At 48.4% G+C, this 25,333-nt stretch overlaps 1 protein-coding gene across 2 annotated transcripts in view; it reads right to left on the bottom strand.

Annotated features, from left to right (window-relative positions):
- The window catches only part of LOC138581359 (gonadotropin-releasing hormone II receptor-like), a 703,230-nt gene that overhangs the window by 161,071 nt on the left and 516,826 nt on the right, over window positions 1–25,333 (bottom strand). For both annotated transcript variants that reach the window (XM_069652638.1, XM_069652644.1), the window contains exon 2: window positions 9,193–10,699. In XM_069652638.1, coding sequence (XP_069508739.1) covers window positions 9,193–9,747 — 555 coding nt within the window. In that variant the 5' untranslated portion in view covers window positions 9,748–10,699. The remainder of the gene's footprint in view (window positions 1–9,192; window positions 10,700–25,333) is intronic.

Raw genomic sequence — 25,333 nt, 5'->3', positions numbered from 1 at the left:
TGCGTCCCTTGAATTCCACCTTGGCCCACTTATACCACAACACTTTGATGGGCACATGAACGTACGCGTACGGACAAATGTCAGAGCGAATTAAGGAGGATAACCCCTTACCGTAACTTTTGTCGTACAGTTCTGGAGACATCATGGTGTATCGTGACCCTGATTCTGCAAGCATTTGCAATTGGACGCCATTGACTGTCGGGGTGGCCCACGGCCTCTTCCTCTGCGCACTCCCCACACTCAACAATGCTCCTTCGCACACACCCTCATACACCCCCCTTCACCCATTCCCTCACTGACATATTCAACCACGCCATCGGACCCTCCTTCAGAATCCAACATCCTTACAGTCTGTCTATTCTCAGCAAGTGTTCGGCACATGCATGCAAAATGTCCCTTTCCCTTGCACCTGCGACACTCAGCACTCCATGCTGGGCATTCCTTGGCCCCAGTGGTGTCTCCTCTCCACCCACATCTCCTACATGCTTCTCTCGATGTAAATGTCCCCTTGTTGTCGCTGTTGAACACGTTTTCTCCTGTGGTGAATCTTCCTTTCCCTTCTCCAGCGCCCCTCGTGGCTGTCACAGCGTTCACACCTGTGGTTTCCCTTTCATTCCTTTCATTTACCTCCTGCACGCTTGCTCGCGACTCCTCGATTTCCATCCCAATCTCAATCACCTTCTCCAGAGGAGGGTCACTCTCAATCCATAACCCCTCACTCACTTTAGTATTACTAGTCTTCATCATTACCTGATCCTTAATTTACTCCTCCACAACGCCTGTGAACTTGCAGGTGGAGACAAGAGTACGCAAGGCGGTGATGTAGGTGTCTATTCCTTCGCCTATTCCTTGCGTCTTTGAAAAGAAGTGGTACCACATTTGGCCTCTTCCCAAAACATCCTTCAAGCTTATTGAGCGCAGACTCATACAAGCTCACAACACTTTCTGAGTCGCTGGCGCCAGGCACCCGCACGTCCTCTCCTGGAAGGTGGCTGAAAATGTGCAACCCTTCTGTCCCCAAGCAATTTAGTAGCACTGCCTCCCTTTCTTCGTCAGTATACTTGGCTCCTCCTTCCGCTCTGAGGTACACCTTAAAAGTGTCTATCCAGAGGTCCCACGCTATGGGGGGTTCACCAGGATTAGGCAAAAATGTGGGCAGAGGGCGGGCATTGTTTTGCTGCATAGCACTGCTCAAGGGTCGCTTTCCCTGCTGGTATGATGTGCTGGTGCTAGTTAAATAGCACCAGCTGCTCAGATGGAGGGCTAGTCAATGCTGCCAGCAAAATGGGCTAGCATTTATGCCAGATATGTAAACCCACCCAGTCTATACAGTCCAGGTGAAATGCGATATGAACCTTCTGGCAACTGATGGTGAACATCTTTACTTTTGTGGCTGAACAGCAGTTAACTCAATAGCTGTAGTTGATGTTGCTTCCTTGGCAACAATGTGGGCTTGTGATTTGTGTCTATGGTCTTTCTTCGAATCCTGATACTCGTGCGCGTCGCCTCCACCTACCCTTTCCTTCTCCTCTAGGATTATGGGGAGGACCCTGCAGGGGCCTCACTGTGTTATCCCTCGCTGCGCGGGGAATGGGGCTCCCACTCTGCCTGTAATGCTCCCTTTCCTCGATCCTCTGTGCGTGGCCCAGGGGAACCGGTCGCTTCCGCAGAGTCCCTCACTTTGGGCCCTGTGCGCGGGGTGCTGGGGAAGGGTCACTGCACTACACTCCCTTGTGCTTGTGAGGGGCAGCAGACCTCTCACCGCAGCGTACTTCTCTCTCCCTTCTCCTTCGGCGCTTGCGTGCAGAGACAGATACTCAGCCCACCACTGGTCCTGATGGCTACAGCTGCAGGCCTCACGCGTTGCCAGAGCTGGACGCCCATTGCACACGTGTCTTTTCTGCCGATGGGGTTCACCGTCGGCTGGATGAATCACTGTTGCCACTGAAATAAGGTGGGTACATGGTCGGGGGTATAACAGATGTCTGTTTAAAGGCGAACCCCAGCGTCCTGCAGCGCTGATCCCCCAACAACAACAGAAACCGAACCTGGAACCTTGGACGTAACAAAGCAACCAAGGTTCCGTCCAAGGTTCCATTACATCACTCTCAACACTGCCCCCATGCCCGCATCTGACAGCAACTGTTAATCTTTTAAATATGCTACTATTCAACTCCTCCTTCCTACACCTCTCCCTGTTCTGCTTCTCTATCGACACCTTGGTCCTATCAACTCCTTCTTCCCTGATCTGGCCATTCTCTGTAAGTCACTTCCTACCCAAATCACCTTTGTCATGGTTGGGGACTTTAACCTCCCTAAGTCTTCTGCAATTCCTCCTATTTGGCAAGTCCTTCTACTCTCTTCATGGCCAGCCTATCTACTCTGGTGGGAACTCTCTTGGCCTTGACTTTCTCTATAATTCCTTCATCTGCTGACTTCTGCATTGACCCATCTCCCTCTGATCACTCCAATGTTCACGTTAACATCTCAGTCTCTCCACTGTCTACTCCTCATCTCCCCTCTTCAATGACTAAGAAGAAAATCAGGCAGGACCTTCTTGCCCCTTACCATGATGATGTGAGGACCTCTCTTCTGTCTTCTTCTCTCATTCATGTATCTTCCATTGATTGCGCTTTCTCTGACTTTTGTTGGGGTGGTCAGGAAAGGTCATTGATGAAGAAGGGTTCATGTTTTGTGTGCCATATTTGTGACTAGGGATGCGGCAAAGTTAGTGTGATGTTGCAGTTTTGTATATGTATCCAGTGTAGTTAAATGTGAATAGGTTACGTTAATTTAGTGTTACTTTTTATTAGCTTTGCACGAGCATAGAAAGACAAATGCCAAAACCACCAAATGAAATATAAAACACGTTCCAGATATCATGTATGATGACGTGCTTAGAAACTGGGCAACAATGAGTGTTCAAAATGCACATGCAAGGAAGGGAACTGGTCAAAGAGAACCCACTCTGAAGAAAACATGACAGTTATTAAAATGCATGCACACTGATATACATACACAGGGTATTTATAAACCTACATGTAGTGGGCTTTTTTTAAAAAAATAAATGGATTAAAACACAGCAGTCAGGGTTTGACTTTGAGAAACTGATTTTGCACTGTTTCAGAGACCAGAGGATGGGTAAACAATTAACTATGGGCCTCATTACACGGAAGGCGGTAAGGGTTAACGGTCACCGGTAATGTTACCGGTGACCGTTAACCCTTACTGCCTTACTACGAGGTCCCTTTGCGGGTTGGTACTTTAACACCTGCTTTTTAGCAGGCGTTAAAAACCAACCCGCAAAGGGACCAGAGTGCTAATTACGGTACCGCAATTTGCGGTACCGTAATTAGCATCTTCCCCATTCCCATTATGCCCTATGGGGCAAAAATGGGAATGGGGAAGGGCAATGGGGGAAGGGGGAATTACCGCCCCGCCAACCTTGGAATAGGGCGGTAATTCCCCTTTCCTCCAAGGTGGTGCTGGTATTTTACTGTGTAATGAGGCCCTATGACCTTAACCGATGGTCAGTTCAGCTAAAGAAACTGGCCATGGTGTTTATGACCTGGTAGCATCGCAAAAAGCAGATGTATGACCTCATTACGACCCAGGCGTTAAGGGGTTAACGGCGCCGTAAAAGGCTGTGGTGCCATTAACCCCTTAACGCCTTACTACGTGGTCCCTTTGCTGCTCCCGACCTTAACGGCTGGTCTGGACCAGCCGTTAAAGTAGGGACCCGTAAAGGGACCTTGATGGCAATTACGGTACCGCAATTTGCGGTACCATAATTGCCGCCTTCCCCGTTCCCATTGAGCCCTATGGGGCAAATATGGGAATGGGGAAGGGCCATGGAGAAAGGGGGAATTACCGCCCCGCCAACCTTAGAATGGGGTGGTAATTCCCCCTTTCTCCATGGCGGACTCCGGCATGGACCATGGTGCTAGTGGCACCATGGTTTAGCGCCGGAGTCCTAATGAGGGCCGTAATCTCTTAAGTGCATGGGAGCTTGACAAAGAGTTTCGGTTATTTGTTTTTGAGCATCAATAAACGTGGGGTGAAGCGATGCTCGGGGTCAAAGTGATTGCTACTCCTTGTGATTCGATTATTTACTCAGGATGTGGCCAGGGGCCATGCTTGTTGAAATGGTAGTTATTTAGATCAGACTGTTCCTGGATGCCAGTAAAGTTGGAGTGGTTGAGATAGTTATCACCAGTTCAAAGAGAACATTTTTTCTGTTTTCCTCATGTTATCTGAAGTATTGATGCGAACCATGTGCAATTACATTTATAGTTAAGAGGTTTCAGGCCAGTTGTGACTCGTAATGAATCATGCTTGTATATAAATGTGTCACCATGTGCTGATGTCATGACCTACCCCGGACGAATCCCAATGAGGGGTGGGCTATGACTATATCTCAGGAGGGTAGCTCAGGGGCAATGCGCTCGCCTTGGAAGCAAGACGATGCGGAGCAACACAGGTATGATCCCCGGGTCTGAGCTTAGAAACTTCTGGGTATTAAGCGCATTATAAATAACCAATTATAATAATAACAGCTGAAACTTGACTTAATTGCTGAAGAGGGAGCTCCCATTGCTCTCTCCCCTATTCTCCCTACCTGCCTCCATCTCCAGTGAGACTTCATAAAGTAATTTTGAGTTTTTAAATAGTTATCCTCTTTAATTTGAAACACTTGCTCCCTTAAGTTAATGTTACCTCTTTATATGTTTCTGTTTGTTTTATCTAGTCCCTTTTATATATCCCACTTTTTTGCACCCTCATAAACCGGCTCACCACTTGCTTTTATCGTTGTGCTATTGTACATGCACCCTTCATGGGAATGCTTTTGCCATCTGTAAATGTGTTATTGTAAGTAATTTCTGATTGAAACTGACACCCCACTCCTTCAAATAAATACAATTAAATACAAACTGTGGTTCAAGGCTGACGAACCTCATGTCATGTGTGGCAGCATCAGTCAGCCCTCCACCCGACCTCACCTGTTCTGACTTCTATGCCCATCGTTTCTATTCTTCTCATTAATTTCTGTCATTGCATGTTCGGGACAGAGCTGGGGGACAATACCAGGAAGAATTTTAAATGCACACTTTTAATTCCACTTATTATATAAAGATAATTGGGCCTCATCACAAGTTGGGCGGTATCCTGGTGGTAATTCTGCCGGAATACCGCCCAACCCCAATAGTGTTACCACAACTCGGTTCGGCGGTATTAGTGCTGGTTCCCGAGTTGTGGTAGGGCTGTAAGTCCCCATTTTTTAAGAGTCCATTGGAGTCTATGGGGCATGTTGGGCGCTATTACTGCCAGCGTTAATAGCGGCGCAAATGGGCTGAAAGTGGCAAGATTTACCTCCAGCTCAAAGCTGAAAGAAAATTTGCAACTTTCTGGCCAAACTCGGTATAGGGCGGAGCAGTAATGCAGTGGTAATAGCGTTACTGCTGCATTTTTACTGCTCCGTCCAACCCGTGATGAGGCCCAAAGAAGTGTACAACATCAGGGACGTAGAATTTTGGTTTTCCCGGCTGGTGCTGGGTGGTCCGGCATCAACAAAAAAAACACTTCCTATTGTAACGTGGGGGCTGGCGGGTGGCAGACCTGGGCCCGCGCCCTGGAGCACCCACATACTCGGCGCCCCTTCACAACATCTAAGTAGGGTTTGAAACAGCCTTGTGGGCATGAAGCAGGTGTTCAAAAACCCCAGACACGTTAGCCAGACATACAAAAGAGAAAGAGATGAGGAGCAAACACCTGGTGGCATTTTGAGTGGCGCATGCTGCTCCTGGGAATGGCTGAGTTGGCAAACGGCCCTAAAATGGACGGCATCTGGTGTTAAATGGCGCGCTAGTGAACCTGCTCTGCGGCTCGGTAACAGAATAGTAGGGGGGGGCCTGCTTTGCCTCTCAGCAGTGATCTCAGCCCAGGATCGATATTGTTTTTACATCGTGCAGCTAGCGGTGGACAGGGAGCTTCCTGGAGTGGGCCGTGGGAGGGAGAGGGGGGCACCCGAAGCCGGCGTTCAAGCTGGGCTCGGAATGCACTTGAAAGCCTTCTAATGGGCTTCATAGGACCAGGGCCACTGAGTTCATTAACATGAGCACGCTAATGGCAGCACGAGCTCCAAGCGAGGAAACAGTGGGATGTAAAAAGGCCAGGATTTCCCCAGTTTACATCCCTGGCCCACTAAAAGACTGGAGAAAATGGGGGTGCTGACACCCCTCATATGCAACAATCACCAGTCCACACACTGTTTCCATGAACTACTGACAAAGGTTGTTTGTTGGTTTGCTTGGTCTTGTCATGAGAGTGACCCATTGATTTGTTTTCGATTGTGGCAGTGCAGTACATTTTTGGTGGTAACACTAGTACCATGACTTTTTTGTGTGGTAATTTGGTGGTAATTATTGGCATTTTTATAGCAGCACCAAAATTTGCCACTTTTTGGCTATTGAAATGGAGAATTTGCCTAAAAAGGTGGCAAATGTACTGCCAGTGATATTACAACCCACAATAAATCTGTCAAATCACAAAATGGAACCCTATGGAGTCCAGAAATGGGGATTAACTCCTCCCTGCTGCTGATCATACACCACCAGAAATTCCACCAAATTCCCAATTGAGTCCAAGGGACTCCAGAAATGGGGATTACCTCCCATCTGCCGCCAAACTTAATCCACCAGGAAATCCACCAAATGGGTTAACTCCTCCCTGCCGCTCATGGTAATCTGCCAGTGAATCCCCTGGACCGATCAATGTGGTCATTCTGTTAAATTCTGAATGACGCTCCGTGTGAATTCAGAGTAACATGTTTATGATAAATTTAATCCAGCAATGAAATTAAATACGCATACAATGCCAGTCATGGATATTGAATGTATATTTTGGGGTTAGTATAAAACTGCGAAAAGCGCATTGAGCCGGTATATGATCCGAGTTTTTGTTAGTAAATGTGCAAATAACTAACCAGGAAAGTTTTGCTCCAGTACTACACAGCGGGCGATTGCTGGAATTACCCTCACTCTGGTTTTCTATTTAATTCTGTTCAAGGTTAACTAAAATGTGTCCTGTCAGCAAATGGTCAACCCTGAATGCTCCATAATTTTTACATTACAAGGATTTTTTAACTGCACTTCCTACATCCCTCTCTCTGCCAGGTTTTGGTTATTTCGTGTATCTAAAGTTAACCAGGAAGGTTCAGTAGTATGTACAGAATATCTATTGGATTCATCTCTGCAGCCAAAAAGGGCAGTGCTGTAAAGCGCAAACCTCCTTGCCTTAAAAAAGAGGCATGTTGGAGTGCTTCAATGAGTCCTCATCTTGTTGGGGTGCTACAGCGGGTCCTCATCTTGTTGGGGTGCTACAGCGGGTCCTCATCTTGTTGGGGCGCTACAGCGGGTACTCATCTTGTTGGGGTGCTACAGCGGGTCCTCATCTTGTTGGGGCGCTACAGCGGGTCCTCATCTTGTTGGGGCGCTACAACGGGTCCTCATCTTGTTGGGGCGCTACAGCGGGTCCTCATCTTGTTGGGGTGCTACAGCGGGTCCTCATCTTGTTGGGGCGCTACAGCGGGTCCTCATCTTGTTGGGGTGCTACAGCGGGTCCTCATCTTGTTGGGGCGCTACAGCGGGTCCTCATCTTGTTGGGGTGCTACAGCGGGTCCTCATCTTGTTGGGGCGCTACAGCGGGTCCTCATCTTGTTGGGGCGCTACAGCGGGTCCTCATCAAAGCTGAGCGGGCAATGAATGGTCTTGCATACAACGACCATGCTCCCTTGGATCTTGGAATGGTTTTCTTCTTGGTGCATCTTCCACCGCAGGACTTGCACAATGGACCACACCAATAACCATTCATGAAACCGACATCTGGTCCCTTGGCAGACAGTGGCTTGGGGCAACCTTAAAAGATGTAGAAACATGCCCTTGCACCTGTGTCACACCCCAGATTGTCGGCCGCCTCTCAGGCAAATTCACAGCCTTTATCGTGCCTAGGAATCGCTCAGGCAGAGTCACGTGTCTAATGATTCCCCGGCCGAAAGATTTCCAGTGTCGATGTCCAGTGTAGAAAACCTGTTCTAGGCAGACATGAAGCTCCCAAACGCAGTGTTTTTTTCAAAAGAAAATGGCCTGCTTTCTTATGTCATGAAAATCCTGTTTGACTTTTTAATAAGCATATTTATTTACATGTGACACTAGGTAGGAATAACGATTTTAGGTATATAAGGAGGGTCATTCCGAGTTTGGAGGCAGCCATGGTGCTATTAGCACCATGGCTGCCTCCAAACTCGGGTCAGGGTCCGGGTAGTCGGAATGGGGATTTACCGGAACATAAGTCCCCATTCCGAATTCCATTCCCCATTCCCATTTGCGCCCCCATAGGGCTCAATGGGAATGGGGAAGGAGCTAATAGCAGGCCCGTTATTAGATCCATGGTCCCTTAACGGGTCCCGCTAAGGGCGGCTGGTTGAACCAGCTGTCCCTGGTGGGACCTGCTAAGGGACCTCGGAATGTGGCGGTAGGGGGTTAATGGCACCGGCATCCTTACCGGTGCCGTTAACCCCCTACCGCCATACTCGTAATGACCCCCAAGGTCTGACTAGTCTACCACTATTGATGTCAGTGGAGGGCATAGAAAAAGTTACCCTTCAGTCTGGTAAAACTTTACCATTTAGGATTTTAAAAGGGGCCTACGAAACCTGGCGGTGAAAGACCACACTGGATCCTCTCGAGTCATAGCAGTAAATATGGGGTTAAACGAGTGGTGTTCTTTTGCTGGAGCTTGACATGTGTTTGTCTTCCATGTCCTGATATGCATCAACATTAGTTGACGGATTACATTTTCGGATTACATTTTCACGTACATCACACACTATGGCCCTCATTCCGAGTTGGGTGCAAAGGGATACCGGGCAGCGTTAAGGACATTGGTGCCGGTAATCCCTTTGCGCCCTATTCCGAGGTCCCTTAGCGGGTCCCTTCCTTAATGCCTGGTTTTACCAGGCGTTATGGACGGGGCCCGTTAAGGGGCTTCAGAGCTAATAATGGTACTGCAATTTGCGGTACCATTATTAGCGCCTTCCCTCTTCTCATTGAAATGGGAATGGGGAATGGCTTATATGTGTCAACAGGTAGAGCTATCATAGCGGCTGAGATACAGAGAGGCATGCAATGTGCTTACCTGTGGAATAGCTAGGAGAATGCTCAGGATCCAGGCCACGCAGAGCATCGTTTTGTTTTTCTTTTTAGCCTCCCCAATGGCGAGCGGGTTCAAGACGGCAGACTGGCGGTCCAGGCTGATGACCACTGTCACAAAGGCAGACGCATACATGGCCACAAGCTTGAGAAACATGAGCAGCCTGCAGGCCAGGTCGCCCGCATACCACTGTACAGTGACATTCCAGATGGCATCCAAGGGCATGACGATGAACGTAACCAGCAAGTCCGCCATGGCCAAGTTGATGATCAGGATTCGAATGTGGGACTTTTTCCTGTGCTTGTGGGTGATGGTCCAAAGAGTCGCAAGGTTGAAACAAGTTGATGACACAAAGAGTATGCAGGTGATGGCCACCCGAACTTTGGCTGCTGTAGAGAAGGTGGGTAACACAAACGATTCCTCACTGGGGAAGGTGATATTGGGTCGGGGCCACAAAGCTGCTTGGTCTTTCACATGCTTGCAGCTCTGATTCAGACCTTTAACCCCACACATCATGGGGGAGAAGACACTGATATTCATGTTCGATGCCAAAAGAGGTCAGAGTGTTCTACCCAAATGCCATCTCCAACCTGAAATAGGGTTTAGGGCAAACCTTGGGTCTGTGGACTTTGGTCTTTGTGGAACCACAGGTGGGCTTCAGAAAACTGAAAATTTCGGAGCACAGTGCTCTCATCCTTTGAAGAGTGTCTGGAGGGTGGTTCCAGCGACCTTTGGCGACCAAAGCTCCTGCCCGCCATAATGACTCTGGATTCTCAAACCTCTTGCCTCAAACACATTTAACAGACAAGAAAACAGACGTGAAGACTGGAAGCGCGCCGTGGCGGGCACTGCCCATGCGCCATGGCCACTGGCTCCCTCATGCCCCATTTTGCTCCCTCTCAGTTTACCCAAAGTCATGGGGGTGTTTGATTCAGACGAAATCAGCTTGCGGCAGCCTTATCAGCCAAAACACTGTTACTCATTAGTTGATGACCCCTCGAAGCAGAGATGAAGGTGGGCTCTATTTACTGGACCGGCTTTCCCGCCTATTTTAAGATCGCATTATTCCTGTCAGAAGCGGCCGCAGAAGATTGAGGTGAACAGTGGCGTCTAGGCCCTTCGAACAGGAGGAAAGTAATGCAGCTGTCCGGTCATATTAAGCTTTGAGGCGTCGTGCATTTTCTGCCGGCTCGGCCCCTCCAGCCTCATGTTATTTTGTTTGGTTGGCTCTGTTGTGGGTTGATAAATGTGACGGTGACTTTCAGAGAGCGTCGGCGTCCAACTGCTCGTCGAATCATCCCAGAGACTCAGCACATCGCTGTGCGCATAATGTCGGCCCTCGCTCGCTCCTTACCTTGAGGTGCGTCACAGGCTGTTCTGAACAGGGTGATAGCTGGAACAAATGATGCGCCACGCAGCGTCGCCCGGGCAGCGCCATTCCTCTTCATTCACAAATGTCAGGTCTGCTTTGGGCTTCCGAAAAGGCCCCCGCCTGCAAAAAGCAGAAAAGATACATCTTTACACACTCGTTTCAATTTGTCTGACTTCAGCTTATCTGGTGTGACTCCCACCCCCCAGCCCTCCCAACCCCTAGATGCTATCACACACAGCCATTTCTCACACCCCCCCAGCCCTCCCAACCCCTACATGCTATCACCCACAGCCATTTCTCACCCCCCCAGCCCTCCCAACCCCTACATGCTATCGCACACAGCCATTTCTCACCCCCCCAGCCCTCCCAACCCCTTCATGTTATCACACACAGCCATTTCTCACACCCCCCAGCCCCCACAACCCCTTCATGCTATCACACACAGCCATTTCTCACCCCCCCAGCCCTCCCAACCCTTCATGTTATCACACACAGCCATTTCTCACCCCCCCCAGCCCTCCCAACCCCTTCATGTTATCACACACAGCCATTTCTCACACCCCCCAGCCCCCACAACCCCTTCATGTTATCACACACAGCCATTTCTCACACCCCCCAGCCCTCCCAACCCCTTCATGTTATCACACACAGCCATTTCTCACACCCCCCCAGCCCTCCCAACCCCTTCATGTTATCACACACAGCCATTTCTCACACCCCCCAGCCCTCCCAACCCCTTCATGTTATCACACACAGCCATTTCTCACACCCCCCCAGCCCTCCCAACCCCTACATGCTATCACACACAGCCATTTCTCACCCCCCAGCCCTCCCAACCCCTACATGCTATCACACACAGCCATTTCTCACCCCCCCAGCCCTCCCAACCCCTTCATGTTATCACACACAGCCATTTCTCACACCCCCAGCCCCCACAACCCCTTCATGCTATCACACACAGCCATTTCTCACCCCCCCCAGCCCTCCCAACCCCTTCATGTTATCACACACAGCCATTTCTCACACCCCCCAGCCCTCCCAACCCCTTCATGTTATCACACACAGCCATTTCTCACACCCCCCAGCCCTCCCAACCCCTTCATGTTATCACACACAGCCATTTCTCACACCCCCCAGCCCTCCCAACCCCTTCATGTTATCACACACAGCCATTTCTCACACCCCCCAGCCCCCACAACCCCTTCATGTTATCACACACAGCCATTTCTCACACCCCCCAGCCCTCCCAACCCCTTCATGTTATCACACACAGCCATTTCTCACCCCCCCCCAGCCCTCCCAACCCCTTCATGTTATCACACACAGCCATTTCTCACACACCCCAGCCCCCACAACCCCTTCATGTTATCACACACAGCCATTTCTCACACACCCCCAGCCCTCCCAACCCCTTCATGTTATCACACACAGCCATTTCTCCAGATAAAAATGTTTCATAGGAATGGGAAATCCGGTGGGTTAATGCCATTGCTGTGCCCGCTGGCAGGAGAGAAGGTATGGATTGATGCATTGGAGGGACAATCTTCCCTGCACCCCTGGATGGTGATTTCTTTGGGAGCATTGAGCTCGACCTCCTCACCCAGCGTAAGCGGATCTAGCTTGAACTGTGTGATCCCCTCAGCCTGAAAGAGCAGACCCCTCGCCCAGCTGGCATGGGAGTGCTGTAACAGGAACAACTCCAACAGTCAGGCTGTGCTATGAAGGGCGTAGCCAGCCACAACATTTTGGGGGGCTGTATGTCAGTAGTGAAAGATGGTAGTGAGTGGGGTCATTAAACCTATTTCGCTGTTGATCCCCCCAACGACCCCCCTCCCCACCGAGCCGAGGAGGATGAATAGATATTGTGCCTTCCTTTGGCCCATTAGATGCATCTTTTACCCCCAACTCACCAGAGGTGTATCAAGCATTGTGTAACAAGTGGGGCCTTGAGCTCACATATTAGGGTTCACCCTAAAGGGGGCTCCAAGAGGGAACTGGGGTTGTTCTGCCCCCAACTGAATCTCTAGGAGCTACCAAGCATAGCGAGCGAGAGCAAACCAAACCAGGTGGGTTCAGAGGGGGTCTCTCCCAGAGATAAAATAAGTTTAAATAAGGGGTTGAAATGGTGAATTGTACAGTACACTTTCTGTAATACATTAGGTAAAAAGCCACACAGTTTACAATCGGTTTTGTAGGGTAAGGCATAAAAAGTCCATTAAATGCCAAGTCATCAACAAGGCAAAGGAGCATTTTCAAACACGTTTTCATAATGCCTTTGCCCACTGAATGCCAGTACCCCACAAGTGTAAAAAACATTTTCATACTGATTGTGCCCAAACACGTCCATTCTGGTGCTCATATATATGCCAGTATTCCCACATCAGAAAATACTCATTTTTGCTTTGCCTACCTACGATGCCAGTAACGATACTATAACAAAACATGCTCATGCTGGCTCTGACAATGGGGGTCATTACGATCCCGGCGTTAAGGGGTTAACGGCGCCGTAAAAGGCTGCAGCACCGTTAACCCCTTAACGCCTTACTACGAGGTCCCTTTGCGGCTCCCGACTTTACTTTAACGGCTGGTCTGGACCAGCCGTCAAAGTAGGGACCCGCAAAGGGACCTTGATGGCAATTACGGTACCACAATTTGCGGTACCGCAATTGCCGCCTTCCCCATTCCCATTGAGCCTTATGTGGCTCTGGGCAAATGGGCAAATGGGAATGGGGAAGGGCTATGGAGAAAGGGGGAATTACCGTCCGCCAACCTTGGAATGGGGTGGTAATTCCCCCTTTCTCCATGGCGGACTCCGGCATGGACCATGGTGCTAATAGCACCATGGTTTAGCGTTGGAGTCCTAATGAGGGCCAATATGTGCTGTATGCCCATGTAAGAACATGCTCTTGTTGGCTTTGCCCTAATGCCAGTTAAACAAAAACAATGCTACAGTAAGAAACTAAAGCCTTTGCTGGTTAGCTGGTGCAGTAGCTCAGCGGGTTGAGCCCTTACTGTTGCAGTCTGTGGCCCTCATTACAAGTCAGGCGGTGGACCATGGTGCTATTAGCACCATGGTCCATGCCGGATTCCGCCATGGTGGATGGCGGAATTACCGCCCCATTCCAAGGTGAGTGGGGCGGTAATTCCCCATTCACCATTTGCCCTTCCCCATTCCCATTTTTGCCCCATAGGGCATAATGGGGATGGGGAAGGCGCTAATTACGGCACCGTAAATTACGGTGCCGTAATTAGCACCAAGGTCGCTTAGCGCCTTGGACTTTAACGCCTGCAAAAAGCAGGCGTTAAAATGTGAATCAGGCGTTAAGGGTTAACGGCCCGACGGCGCCGTTAAACCCTTAACGCCTGACTTGTAATGAGGGCCAGTGTGTGATCTGCAGGTCAAAGGTTCAAATCCCAGCAAGGCTCCCTCAGCCTTTTAGTCTTCTGGGGTCAATAAATGAGTTCCAACTTCGGTTGGGTGATCATTTTATATAAATATGTTCTCTACAGTGCTTTGGTGAAAGCACTATAAAACATAACAAACCATTATCATTACACAAATCCCTCTTATAAGAACACTCATCATGTTATATTTTCCCCCTAATGTCAGTAGAAAATGACGCACAACAGTAAGAAAACATTGCTTTACGGGCTGCACAAAAACTTCCCCCCTGCTGGCCCACCTATGTAAGAACATGTATGTTGACTTTGAGCTTAAAACCAGAAACACAATGCCATGTTGACATTGGGCCTCATTACGCGGTATGCGGTAACCATGGTGCTATTAGCGCCATGGTTGCCGCCAGTATTTTACCGTGTCCGCCTTGGTGGATGGCGGAATTACCGCCCTACTCCAAGGTGAGTGGGGCCGGTAATTCCCCATTCACCAAGGCACTTCCCCATTCCCATTTTTGCCCCCATAGGGCTCAATGGGAATCGGGAAGGAGCTATTTACGGTACCGCAAATTGCGGTACCGTAATTAGCACCAAGGTCCCTTTGCGGGCCCGTTCCTTAACGGCTGGTAAAACCAGCCATTGAGGTTGGGTCCGGCAAAGGGACCTCGTAGTAAGGCGGTAAGGGTTTACTGGTACCGGTGCCCTTACCGGTACCGGTAAACCCTTACTGCATACCGTGTAATGAGACCCATTGACTTTAAAAGCAGAAACACAAAACATCCCCTCTCCATGTAAGAACACTCACAAAGCTGGCTTTATCCTTAATGCGAGTAAAGAATTCAATGTGACAGTCGGACTCTGCCAGCCCCATTGCAGTACCTTTAACCTATTGCAGCCCCTCCTTCACATAATAACACTCAAGTTGGCCTCTCTTTGCCCAGAAATGCCAGTAAAACATGCCATGCTCCTGGCAAAAAATGTTCATGCTCCAATGCGCGGACTGGCCTTTGGGGAAATGCCCGAACCAAAAATGCAAATTCCTAGTGTGGGCCAGTCTTTTTGAGTCAAAGTGGCCCACTTTTTTGGCCAATGTGGGCCAGTTTGTTGAGTTACTTGACTCTGCGGCTAGTAGTTTTGACCAGTGTTGCTGGATGAATATTCTTAAAAATGCACAATTTGCATCACATTTTATCAAAAATCTCCCCCTTGGGTACTATTCAAACAGTGTCACAATAGGAATGAATTGCCATTTGCAACTCTGGGCCACTTTTTCCTTGGTGCCTGAGACAATTGTATACCCTAGTCCGAACCAGGCACGCGCAAACACACACACCTCAACACAGCTTCTGTCACCCAGAACATTCAGAGTGCGCTCATTCACATGCGTACTCGTACCCATGTACACCATTCACACGGCATGTATTCATACGCATGCACTGAGATATCCCCTCACATACAAACATACATACACTTAGACACACCTTCACATGCATGCATACATGTATACATGCATACAATCCACAAATACACATAAACAGAAACGCTTTTTTCCCCTCACCTGTTTTTTCCCCTTACCCTTGGATCCTCTCAGGCCATCCCTGTCTACACCTCTGCATCTCACAGGTACCAGAAATGCATAGTTAAAACCTCATAATGTAGACAGTCAGCACTCTGATGCATCCTCCTAATGTAGACAGTCAGCACTCTGATGCATCGCAGCGAGGTTCGTGCTTCGGTTAAAACATTAAAAATAATAATAATAATTTAGCATTTATATAGCGCTACGAACCCTCAGGCATCTGAGCACTGCTTATTAGTACCCACGGTGTGTGGTGCTCATTTATCGACCTCGGAAGGATGAAAGCCTGAGTTTGGCCCTGCCGGGATTCGAATACATCCATTCATGTCCTACTCGGGACCTCATAGAGCACCCCGACTCCTTTTGGGGAGTTCTCAGGCATGCTTCATTCATGACTTCATTAACTGCTGCAGTACCACAACCAGAAGAATCACAGTTCCTCGAGCCAACAGGGAAGGCCCGCTGTGGGATTGGGTGCAATTTACAGCCCACAGGACAGGGCAAAGGGATACTGAATAGAGTTGTATGTGGGATGTTTATGAATGTTTCCTCTCATTAGTAATACGACTAGAAATTAAATTATGTATATTTATAAGTGTTTGTGTTATTATATGTCTCCAATTGAATTTCCCGAATATTAATTTTTATGGTTGACACATTTTGGGATATTATGAATTATGTAGGGTTTAATGGAAACCAAGAACCAAGTACCTAGGCGTGCTTGCAGTACGCGTTTCCTTCCCACAGTGGCCGTGCTGAATTTAATAATTCAGCACACACCTGTTACTGATATGAAGTTCTGATATGAAGTTTGCAGCAATCGCATCAACTTGTTCACCCGTGAATTGCAATTAGTCTGCGCCGTGACGATGGACCATTTTGATCCGAAATGCATATTGGCTTGTTCTTTGCCGTCTGTCACAATATAAGTGTATTAAAAGAATCACCTTTTTTTCCCATTCACGTTTGACGAATACAATTTCTGAAGACACATTTTGCTTTACTAATATAGAATACTAACGGCAACTGTTCACCACTTTAAGTGGGTAAAGGGTGTGGAGCCCTCAGCACAGGCCCTGTGGCCTAGGTCTTTGGTTCTTAGTTCAGTTTGAGCGTCACGTGCGGAGGTGATTTTGGAGGGTTTGCACCCCACAAAGTTATTACTAGTCTTTTGTGAAATTATAGTGTTCTGTCATACTTTATCACACTGTTCCCACTCACACATTCTTGTTTAATGGAAACCATAACACAATAAATAAATAAAATAAGAAACAAAGTATTCACGGATACAAGAGCGCAGAGAGGGGGCTTGGCCAGAATCGATCTCAGGGAACCCTCAGTTAGGACACAGAAAAGCACTCTAAAGGCTCCATCATGAGCTGGGCAGTATCCCAGCACTGATTGCGCCGGGATACCGCCCAGCATAATCAGTGTTACCTCAACTCAGTCCAGTCAATTTGCTCCGGATCCCGAGTTGTGGGGTGGGGGCACAGGGGGGTGGTGGGCGGTTGTATCTTAAGTCTCCATTCCCATTGGGCAATGGGTTTGGGAGTTTGGGGGGTGCTACCACTGCCAGCGGTAATAGCGTCGGAAATGGCCTTAAAGCCGGCGCATTCTCCTCCAGCTCAGAGCTGGAGATGAATCGCCTGGAACACGAGATTGGGTGGAGCAGTAAATGCAGCGGTAATAGCATTACCTCCACATTTTACCACTCTGCCCAACTCGTGATGACCCCCTAAGCTGGATAGACTATGGCAATGCTCCCCTCACTGGACTCGCCAACAACACCCTTGACCCCCCCCCTGCAAGCCATACAATACACAGCAGCCAGACTCATCCTCCACATAGCCACACATTCACACATGACCCCGCTCTTGCCCAGCTCTACTGGATCCCGTACCCTGGAGAATTGACTTCAAAAGACTCTGCATTGTATTCAAAGCCATCACCTCAAAACTCCATTTTATCTTCATGATAAGCTTAAACCCATCACCCCCACAAACATCAGACAAACCAGCTAACACCTTTTACACATTCTACTCTGCCAACTCACATGAACACAAAAACAAGCATTTATCCTCTGGGCACCCCGGCATGGAACACTCTACCTCTTCACATGCAAACTGCACCCTCCATCACCACTTTCTGAAGGAACCTCAAAACATGCCTGTTACCCCACACACAACTAAGATGCCCTCTTCCACTGCTATCACTCGTCTATCCTATTCTTCCTATAATTTCCTGAAAACCTTTTGTAACTTTTTTCATCAATTGCCCCCTTTTCAATATTTGAACTGTGTAAGGTGCTCCGAGATCCTCTGGGTAGGGCCAGTGCTAAACACAAAAAAACAAATAAATAAATAATAGAAAAATAGCAGTAACCTTAGTCACACTAGTTTGCTCTACAGAACTGTACATGTCTAATAACACTGAGTTTGACTACACAGGGCTTCTGCAGGACCTATAATCCTTGCAGAAGCCCACACCACTCAGATTCATAGAGTGGCATAAAAATATGTAAAGGGGAAAGAGAATATCAGGGTACACTCCTATTTCAGGTGTAGAGCATAATGAGAAATGTGACCATCCGCAAGTGGATTGGGCGCTTGCCTGGGCTTTTTAGAAATTTTTTAAGAAATGTAATGATGGGAAATCAACCTCAGAAAATGTGTGGGGATAATCCGCACACATTTGCGAATGCTCGCCGCTAAACAACCACATAGTCAAGTGTACTCTGGAGGACACAGACTACCAGCCCAGTCCTCCTATCATGTTCAGCTGGAATGTGACAGCCACAGGTACATCAAAGCATTACAAGAAGGGGGAAGGCAACACCTTTCGCCGGCCATGGCCAGCCTAATTAAAATATCAAAGGCTCCATGGATCCACCCTGCCTATTGGTAAGTTCAGTGTGGTGGCAGCGCATACTGATGAGAGTTATTGAAAGCATGCCTGCAAAGAGGCCTGTTCACAGAACTAACAAAAAGCAGGCACCTCTAACACCTTTTTGATATGCAATGTGTCAGCTTCAAGGTAGCTCCCATCCCTCTGTATGAAGGGCAGTGAATGTCATGTCTGGGACAACTGTTTATGGTAGGCAACCCCTGCCGAGTGACTCCTTTCAGAGGGAAGAAATATAAATTTGAAGGAGACAGAAAGTCTGTTCTCAACACAAACTTCAAGGAAAACCTACGTTTTGATCAGGAGTCACAGAGAGCTCAATTAACCAGAGAACCGCTTTGATCCACAATAGACAGGAAGATGTGTGGGACTTAGTAGTACATGTTGTCATCCCTTAACTTTCCTGTTGCAAATCACTCTGGTTATGACTTCACGCATAACAGAAGATTGTTGGTGGGGACCCAGGATTGGTTCATTAAGGTAGGCTTAGCCTGCACCAATCACTGGGGCCCATTTGGCTTTAAAAGAGGGTTGAGCCTCTCTTTTGGCAGATCATCCATCAACTTTGAAAGGGACCCTGGCTGAAGGTACAGTGTGTGTTACAGCTTCCGCCACTGAAGGAAGGCCAGGATTTCCAAGAGGTGAGCGAGATCGCTCCCCTAAACATCTCCCAGGGAACAGAGGGAGATAACGGACTCAGAGGACCTGTCCAGCATCTCCAGAAGCGGTACCCAGACAGCACACAGCGTGCCCTGATAGGTTCTGCCAGAAAGCTTCCTAGGTGGGAAGTGCCAGAGAGTCTCTGAACAAAGGACGAGGCTGTTTCCTGCAAACAGCCTCCCCAGCTTTGGTCCGTCCGCCTTAAAGGACGACATAAGCCCTGCGAAGAAGCAAGGAGGAGTGCCACAACAAGCACCAACCAGTATCCATCTATTAAGGACATTTTCGAGACAGTCGAGCGCTCGAAATCGTGACCGGCTGCATCACTGACTGTTGTCACAGTGCAGTCACTAAAGCCATCCGAGATACCTGGACCAGCATTCCAGATCCGCCAACCAGCACATGGACGATTCTTGACCCCGAGCCGCTGTGTTGGCCTGCCTGCAGCTGTCCATCCAGCCTCCTTGACAAATTGCCTGTCACTTGATACCCACGGCTGTCTCCCGTCTTGAACTCTGTCGCAGGAGCTGCAAAGCATCCTGGAATGGACTTGACGCTGTCGAGCATCAAGATCATCTCAAGCACCAGGTACATTGTGGTTCTGTCCCCCTGGTCCTTCTCTGAAGGCCCCTAGTGACATTTATGACCCCTTGCTCCCTTGGTGCTGAAACCAAATAACCTTGAACAGTTAAGACTGATTGCTTTATGAACTACCCTCCCGTCAGTATCCAGAGTACATCCCTTTCCTTCGGGAAACTGTCCTCTGTGTTCCTTTACAGGGTGGGTTGTATTTTGTAGTGTGCTAGAACTGTCTGTTGTAATAATAATAAAATAGATATTTTTATACAACCTTGACTGGACAGTCCCTTTTATCATTGGGTAATAATTATATTTTTGTCGTGTTGCAACTAACGATCCACGACACTGCAAAGATAAGCCTTGCTGTTCTGTCCACGTTACCAAAATTGAACAAGGAGCTTTATAATTTACTTGTGTTTCCAATCTGTTTGGATCCCTGCTTGGGTACTAGAGGCATGGGGTGATTGATGGTTTAGAAACCAATATTCATCCATGCATCACTGGTGCCCAGAAGTTGATTTGTAACAAGCATGTCAAGGGATAGGCACCTGTCAGACCAATAACGCAGTTTATATATTGTCCACTCATATATCTGTATTTTGGTCTTCAAACTTCTTTAGATGGAGCCCACCCTGCACCACGTTATGATGGAGGCACAACAAGGCGAGGGAGACCTGGCGATTGACATTATTCCAATTTCACCCAAAAGAGATATTTCAGAATTCTTCAAGAGAGTGAAGATCAACACTTTAAAAAAATGTGTTTATTTACTTTCACAATATTCATGGAATAATTTAGCCATTGGTAAATAAATTTTCAAGGCAAGAGCCATAACCCAAAACAATTAAAAATCTAATATGAATTACCCCTATCCCAGTTTGGAATGAAATAGCCGCCAATAAATAACAGTAAGTCGAGCTTTAATCCAGCTCATCGTTGCCTGCACACAAATCCATCATCAGGCATGTGGAAGTCACGGCGTGTTCCATCCCACAGCAAGCAGCGTATGTCACAGCTGCATAATCAGGCATCTCGCTTCCCCTCTCATCCAGTTCATCTGACAATAGATGCTGCTAAAGTTACGCCCCACTCATAATAAAGTGCATGTTCAGGGAGGCATTAAATCAGAAGAAGCTAATGGAGCCCAGAAAGGTATGCCAAATTGAGCGCGCAACACCGCCCACCTCAGCGAGTACACCAAGCTGTTTCAACGCCTTTCTGCACTGACTCGACCACTTAACCGGTCCTGGATCCAGCCTTCAGGAGCATGAGCAGCCTTGCTCTGCTTGCTGATAAGCAGAACGATTCCTAGTGAGGTAAATGTCAAAGTGTCTTTGCTCTTCTTATTCAGAGAACCGAGTCTCAGTATACAAAGTAAGTTCCGCAACCAGCACACATTCAGTGTATCTTTCAAGAAGCTTGGCCTCTCAGCCCAAAATGTAACTAGAACATCACACCTCCATCACATGAAAGTACTTTCCCAACCGCCCCAGACCACGGGCAGATTCAGTTCACCTCAAGCAGTAGACTAGGGGTCAAACAATCCAGTGCAGAACTTTACATTGTATGTACCCGAAGCAGGCACCACGTGACACCTTCTTAATGTAAGCAGGCGCATGAATCCTTTTCAACCTCTAAGGAAGCACCCAGACGTGTCTCACATTTTCCTCTGACCCTGTGCACTGATTTCGAGTTTTTAGGTAAAAGACCTCATGCAAGGTATATGCCCCCTTTATCTGGAACTATCCAAGGACACATTAACAGGGTGCATTTGTGGGCACTAAGGTAAATCTGGCCAGGTCTGCCCCGTTGAAGCGGTGATAGAAGCAAATCTAAGGGAGCTCTCAGAACCCCAATTCACACACCCGTTTTCAGAACTCATCCAATGCCCATCATCCTATAACTGACCAGTGGTAACGGCTAAACCGACACTGGGATTATTCTCTCTTAACACTCCTTTGGTTGCCACCTGGACACATAATAGCAGCATGGGGTCCACTGCTTTCCAGACCATAACCCTATGCCAACCTGGCATGGAATTATAGAGCTAGGGCACCGAGTGTTGCAACTCTGCAGCCATACAATACACTCTGAAGTCAGGCGAGTTGATGTCCCTCGCTTCATAAGGCAAGCTGAGGGTTTATTGTGCAATCCTAGTGGCCTTCTTCCCTCACAATAGCAAGGTAAGCAGTTTAGTTTGTCACTTATAGACTACAACGTTTGCAGTGGGCACCTGAGCGCTCAAGGCCAACTGGAACGTCTGGCCAGGAGATGTCATTGTGAGTCCTTTTCATATTCAAATGTATGTAGGCAAAGTGAGAGAAACCCATTATTGAATGTACTCGAACCAAATAGTACTAACTCCTTCTTCTGACGTCACTGAAGTGAAATATGAAATTCATATTTTCTGAGAAGACCTGACACTCTGGCACACGATGTTACTTCACTTCAGGACCATCCTCACACCACTCCCCTCTGATTCCTCTTGGCACCACAGGCCATGCCAGAACAGGAAGTGATGAGCATGTTAGAGGAAACGGCCCTACATTTCCTCTAAGATTGTTGAAATGGGTTGAAAGACATCTGAAGTGGGAGAATGGAAGACCAGACTCCCGTCCTTCACCTCTCGCGCTTGGCCTAAAGGGTCACGACCCAGACACCCGCCACGAGAAGAGTTTGTCCATTTACCAGACGACCAGATACCCTGGTACAGGAACATACGGATGTGTCCATCTGCCTGCCCAGCAGCCCGCCCTGGCCATGCCGACACCTGCGGCACAGACCAACTAGACTAAAATCTACACGTCGTTAGAGATGCCATGACGACCTAGCCAACGGTTAAGCACACCTGTGCAAATATATACACTGGACACTCCCGCACCAATCTACACGAAGAATATACCCAGTGCTATGACGTAGGCGACAGGCATACTCACGGACATGCATCTTTATTATTTTCTACATAGGCTTTCAAAATGCAGAAACGCAAGACGCGTCATGAACTCATCTACAAAGCTTGCTCACGCTTCTCTTAAAACCAGTTGCCACCATGAGAAATATAATGAAGACACGATACTGGTCATGAAACTATATGGTACTGTAACCTAAACACCTTTGCACCAGACGGACCCACTTATACACTAGGCCTAAGTAGGCCGCAGCAAGAGCTCCCGTGGACATTAACAAAACAAGAGTCAGGTTGCTGATCTGCAGAATGAGCCCGGCGAAGCAACCAGCCAAGGTCGCAATGTTGCAAACCCACATTCCAAGAGCAAATCATCAAGGGCACGATGTTGCAACCTCGCACTCCGCGCACCAACGTTAAAGTCACACCTGCAAATTAAACCAAACACACAGTGGAAAAACAATATTAATTGTGCAGAATTATGCCTCAAACACGGTCTCTCCTCACGTGACCAAGCCGAACCTGACATGATGCCAAGCCCAGGAGAAAGAAAGCGTCTGGATCACTCGTTACAAGACATAAGCAGATACAACTAAGAAGGCTCAATGGACATCTGCGACAGTGGGAGCAGCCAGCCCTCCAGCTATGAATAAATCCTCACATTGTCTGGACGTACCCATAGTGAAACATTGTTGCAAATGACAGGTACACCGAGAGCTGGGAACAGCGATGGTCCCAGGCTGGGAAGCTCGCGGGCGCACCAATCAGAACATGGGGCTCCTATCACTGACGCCATTAGCTTTAACCAATCATCAGGGGTCTCCATGTAACAATTCTCATGTATCTAATTGTAGGGACAACCCAGATATATCACGTGACTAACCTTCATCCACTAATATTATTCTCTATACGTGTGCTATACTAACCCTACCACTCGAGTAACCAATTAAGAGTGGCGATAGGTTTTTTACTAACTTTTCAATGTGACGCAAGTAGCGCGTCATATCAAGGTAAAAAGGGCCTGCGAGCCCTACGATTGTGTGTGTGTCAGGACGGACGCGTACGCTCCTTGACCCATCCCTGCCGTTTTTGTCTAATAAACAGCAGAGTCACCTTGCTTCTTGCGTGTGTCTCATACTCTATCTCATCTGGGATATACGGGAGGAGTTGGGGCCTCCCTGCCTGGAGGTCTGCGGACGGCCCGGCCGACCCCGGCAGAATTTCCCGCCGACAAGTTGGAGGCACTGCTGAGATCTGTTTAAGATCGACTTTTTATTTTTACTTTTTCCAGGCACTCCCGTTGCGAGGAGGCCCGGCGGCGCGGCCCCCTCTGCCGTTGCCCCCTTCTGAGGACTACAGGACCATCGCGGAGCTGCGAGAAGACCGGACAGCGCAATCCGGATATTGGCCCTCGGGAGCCGGTTGAGAAGTATCCCGCCCGCGGTTGGCGAGTGTCCAGACGTGGTCCAGACGAGGGGAGGTGGCGAGCCGCTTGGAGGGGTGCACGCAGTCGAGCGGCCCTGCATCGAGAGAACTTGGTGAGCATGACACGCACAACAAGCAATGCGAAATTGTGAGGGAGGGGGGAGGAAGTAAATAAGGGAGGAGGGAGGTGTTGCACAGGTGCGCGAAGGTTTAACAATTTAGTGTTGGCAATGGAATGAATGGTAGCGAAACGAGTGCGAGAGCAGTCGGCTACGTCATGCGAAAGAGGGGGGCGGAGCACGAAAACATCACGTGCGGCCGCTCGTAGACACTGATTGGCCTAAGTCGCGACTACGTGTAAGGGTGGGTGTGTGTGGTTTCCTACGATTTGGCATTTTTTGATCAATGAGTAGATGAGGATCCCTATTGTTCGAGCAAGAAACTCGATAGGTAGATGACGTTTCCCTGTAGGCGGTAGCTAGCTAGTTGCCCAATACGGAAGATAATTGGCTGGTTAAGCCCTCCTGTTGAGGGGCGTATCACACGCGAGGCGACGCAGTGTGTGCAGTCCAATTATATTATTGATTTGATTACCTTGTTCCAGGAGTGACAGGAAGACAGCTGTAGGGTTAGCGGGGGTAGATTGCAAGTGTATTTTTGAACTTAAAGAACATATGAAGAACTTACCAGTAGCTCGAAGAGATCGGTGACGTCACCAGTAGGGCTTTAATAGGATATCGCGAGCACAAGGCACATTGGTTTTGAGAGTGGTGGGGAAGAGAAATATGATAAGGGAGCGGACACGGAGATAAACGGTAAACGAGTGGATCGGGCAAAGGAGAAGGGGAGAGGGGCGTGGCTGCGGACGGAGAACGCCGGCCACGGCGAGTGTAAAAGGGGGAGGAGAACGTGGAAACAGGACGACTGTATAAAAGCGTCATAAGGGGTACGCAGCCGTAGGGGGCTGCGTGCGCTTCGGCCGCAGGGGGCCGTATGGTTATTGTATAAAGAAAGAAAGATAGAAGGAAACATACAAATGTAAAACCCCATATATTTTTTTTTTTTTTTTTTATTTCTTTTTTATTTTTTTGTCAAAGGATTGTCGTAAGTCCCCAAACTTACGGGGCCAGGTAAACAATATAAGGTTGTATATTGTAAACTGCTAGTGAGATAAACTGCTACCAGATAGGGGAAGGGTAACAAGTGGAGCGCTACTATGTCATACGGGACAGGGTCGGGAGGGTGGGGGAACACCCTCACTACCCCACTACAACACATATGCACCACACTGCCACCCCATAGGGAGAAA

Source organism: Ambystoma mexicanum, chromosome 1p, assembly GCF_040938575.1.
Source record: "Ambystoma mexicanum isolate Mex_15411 chromosome 1p, UKY_AmexF1_1, whole genome shotgun sequence".
NCBI lineage: Eukaryota > Metazoa > Chordata > Amphibia > Caudata > Ambystomatidae > Ambystoma > Ambystoma mexicanum.
Note: the sequence above shows the minus strand (reverse complement) of the source record. Positions and strands in the feature narration are given on the sequence as shown.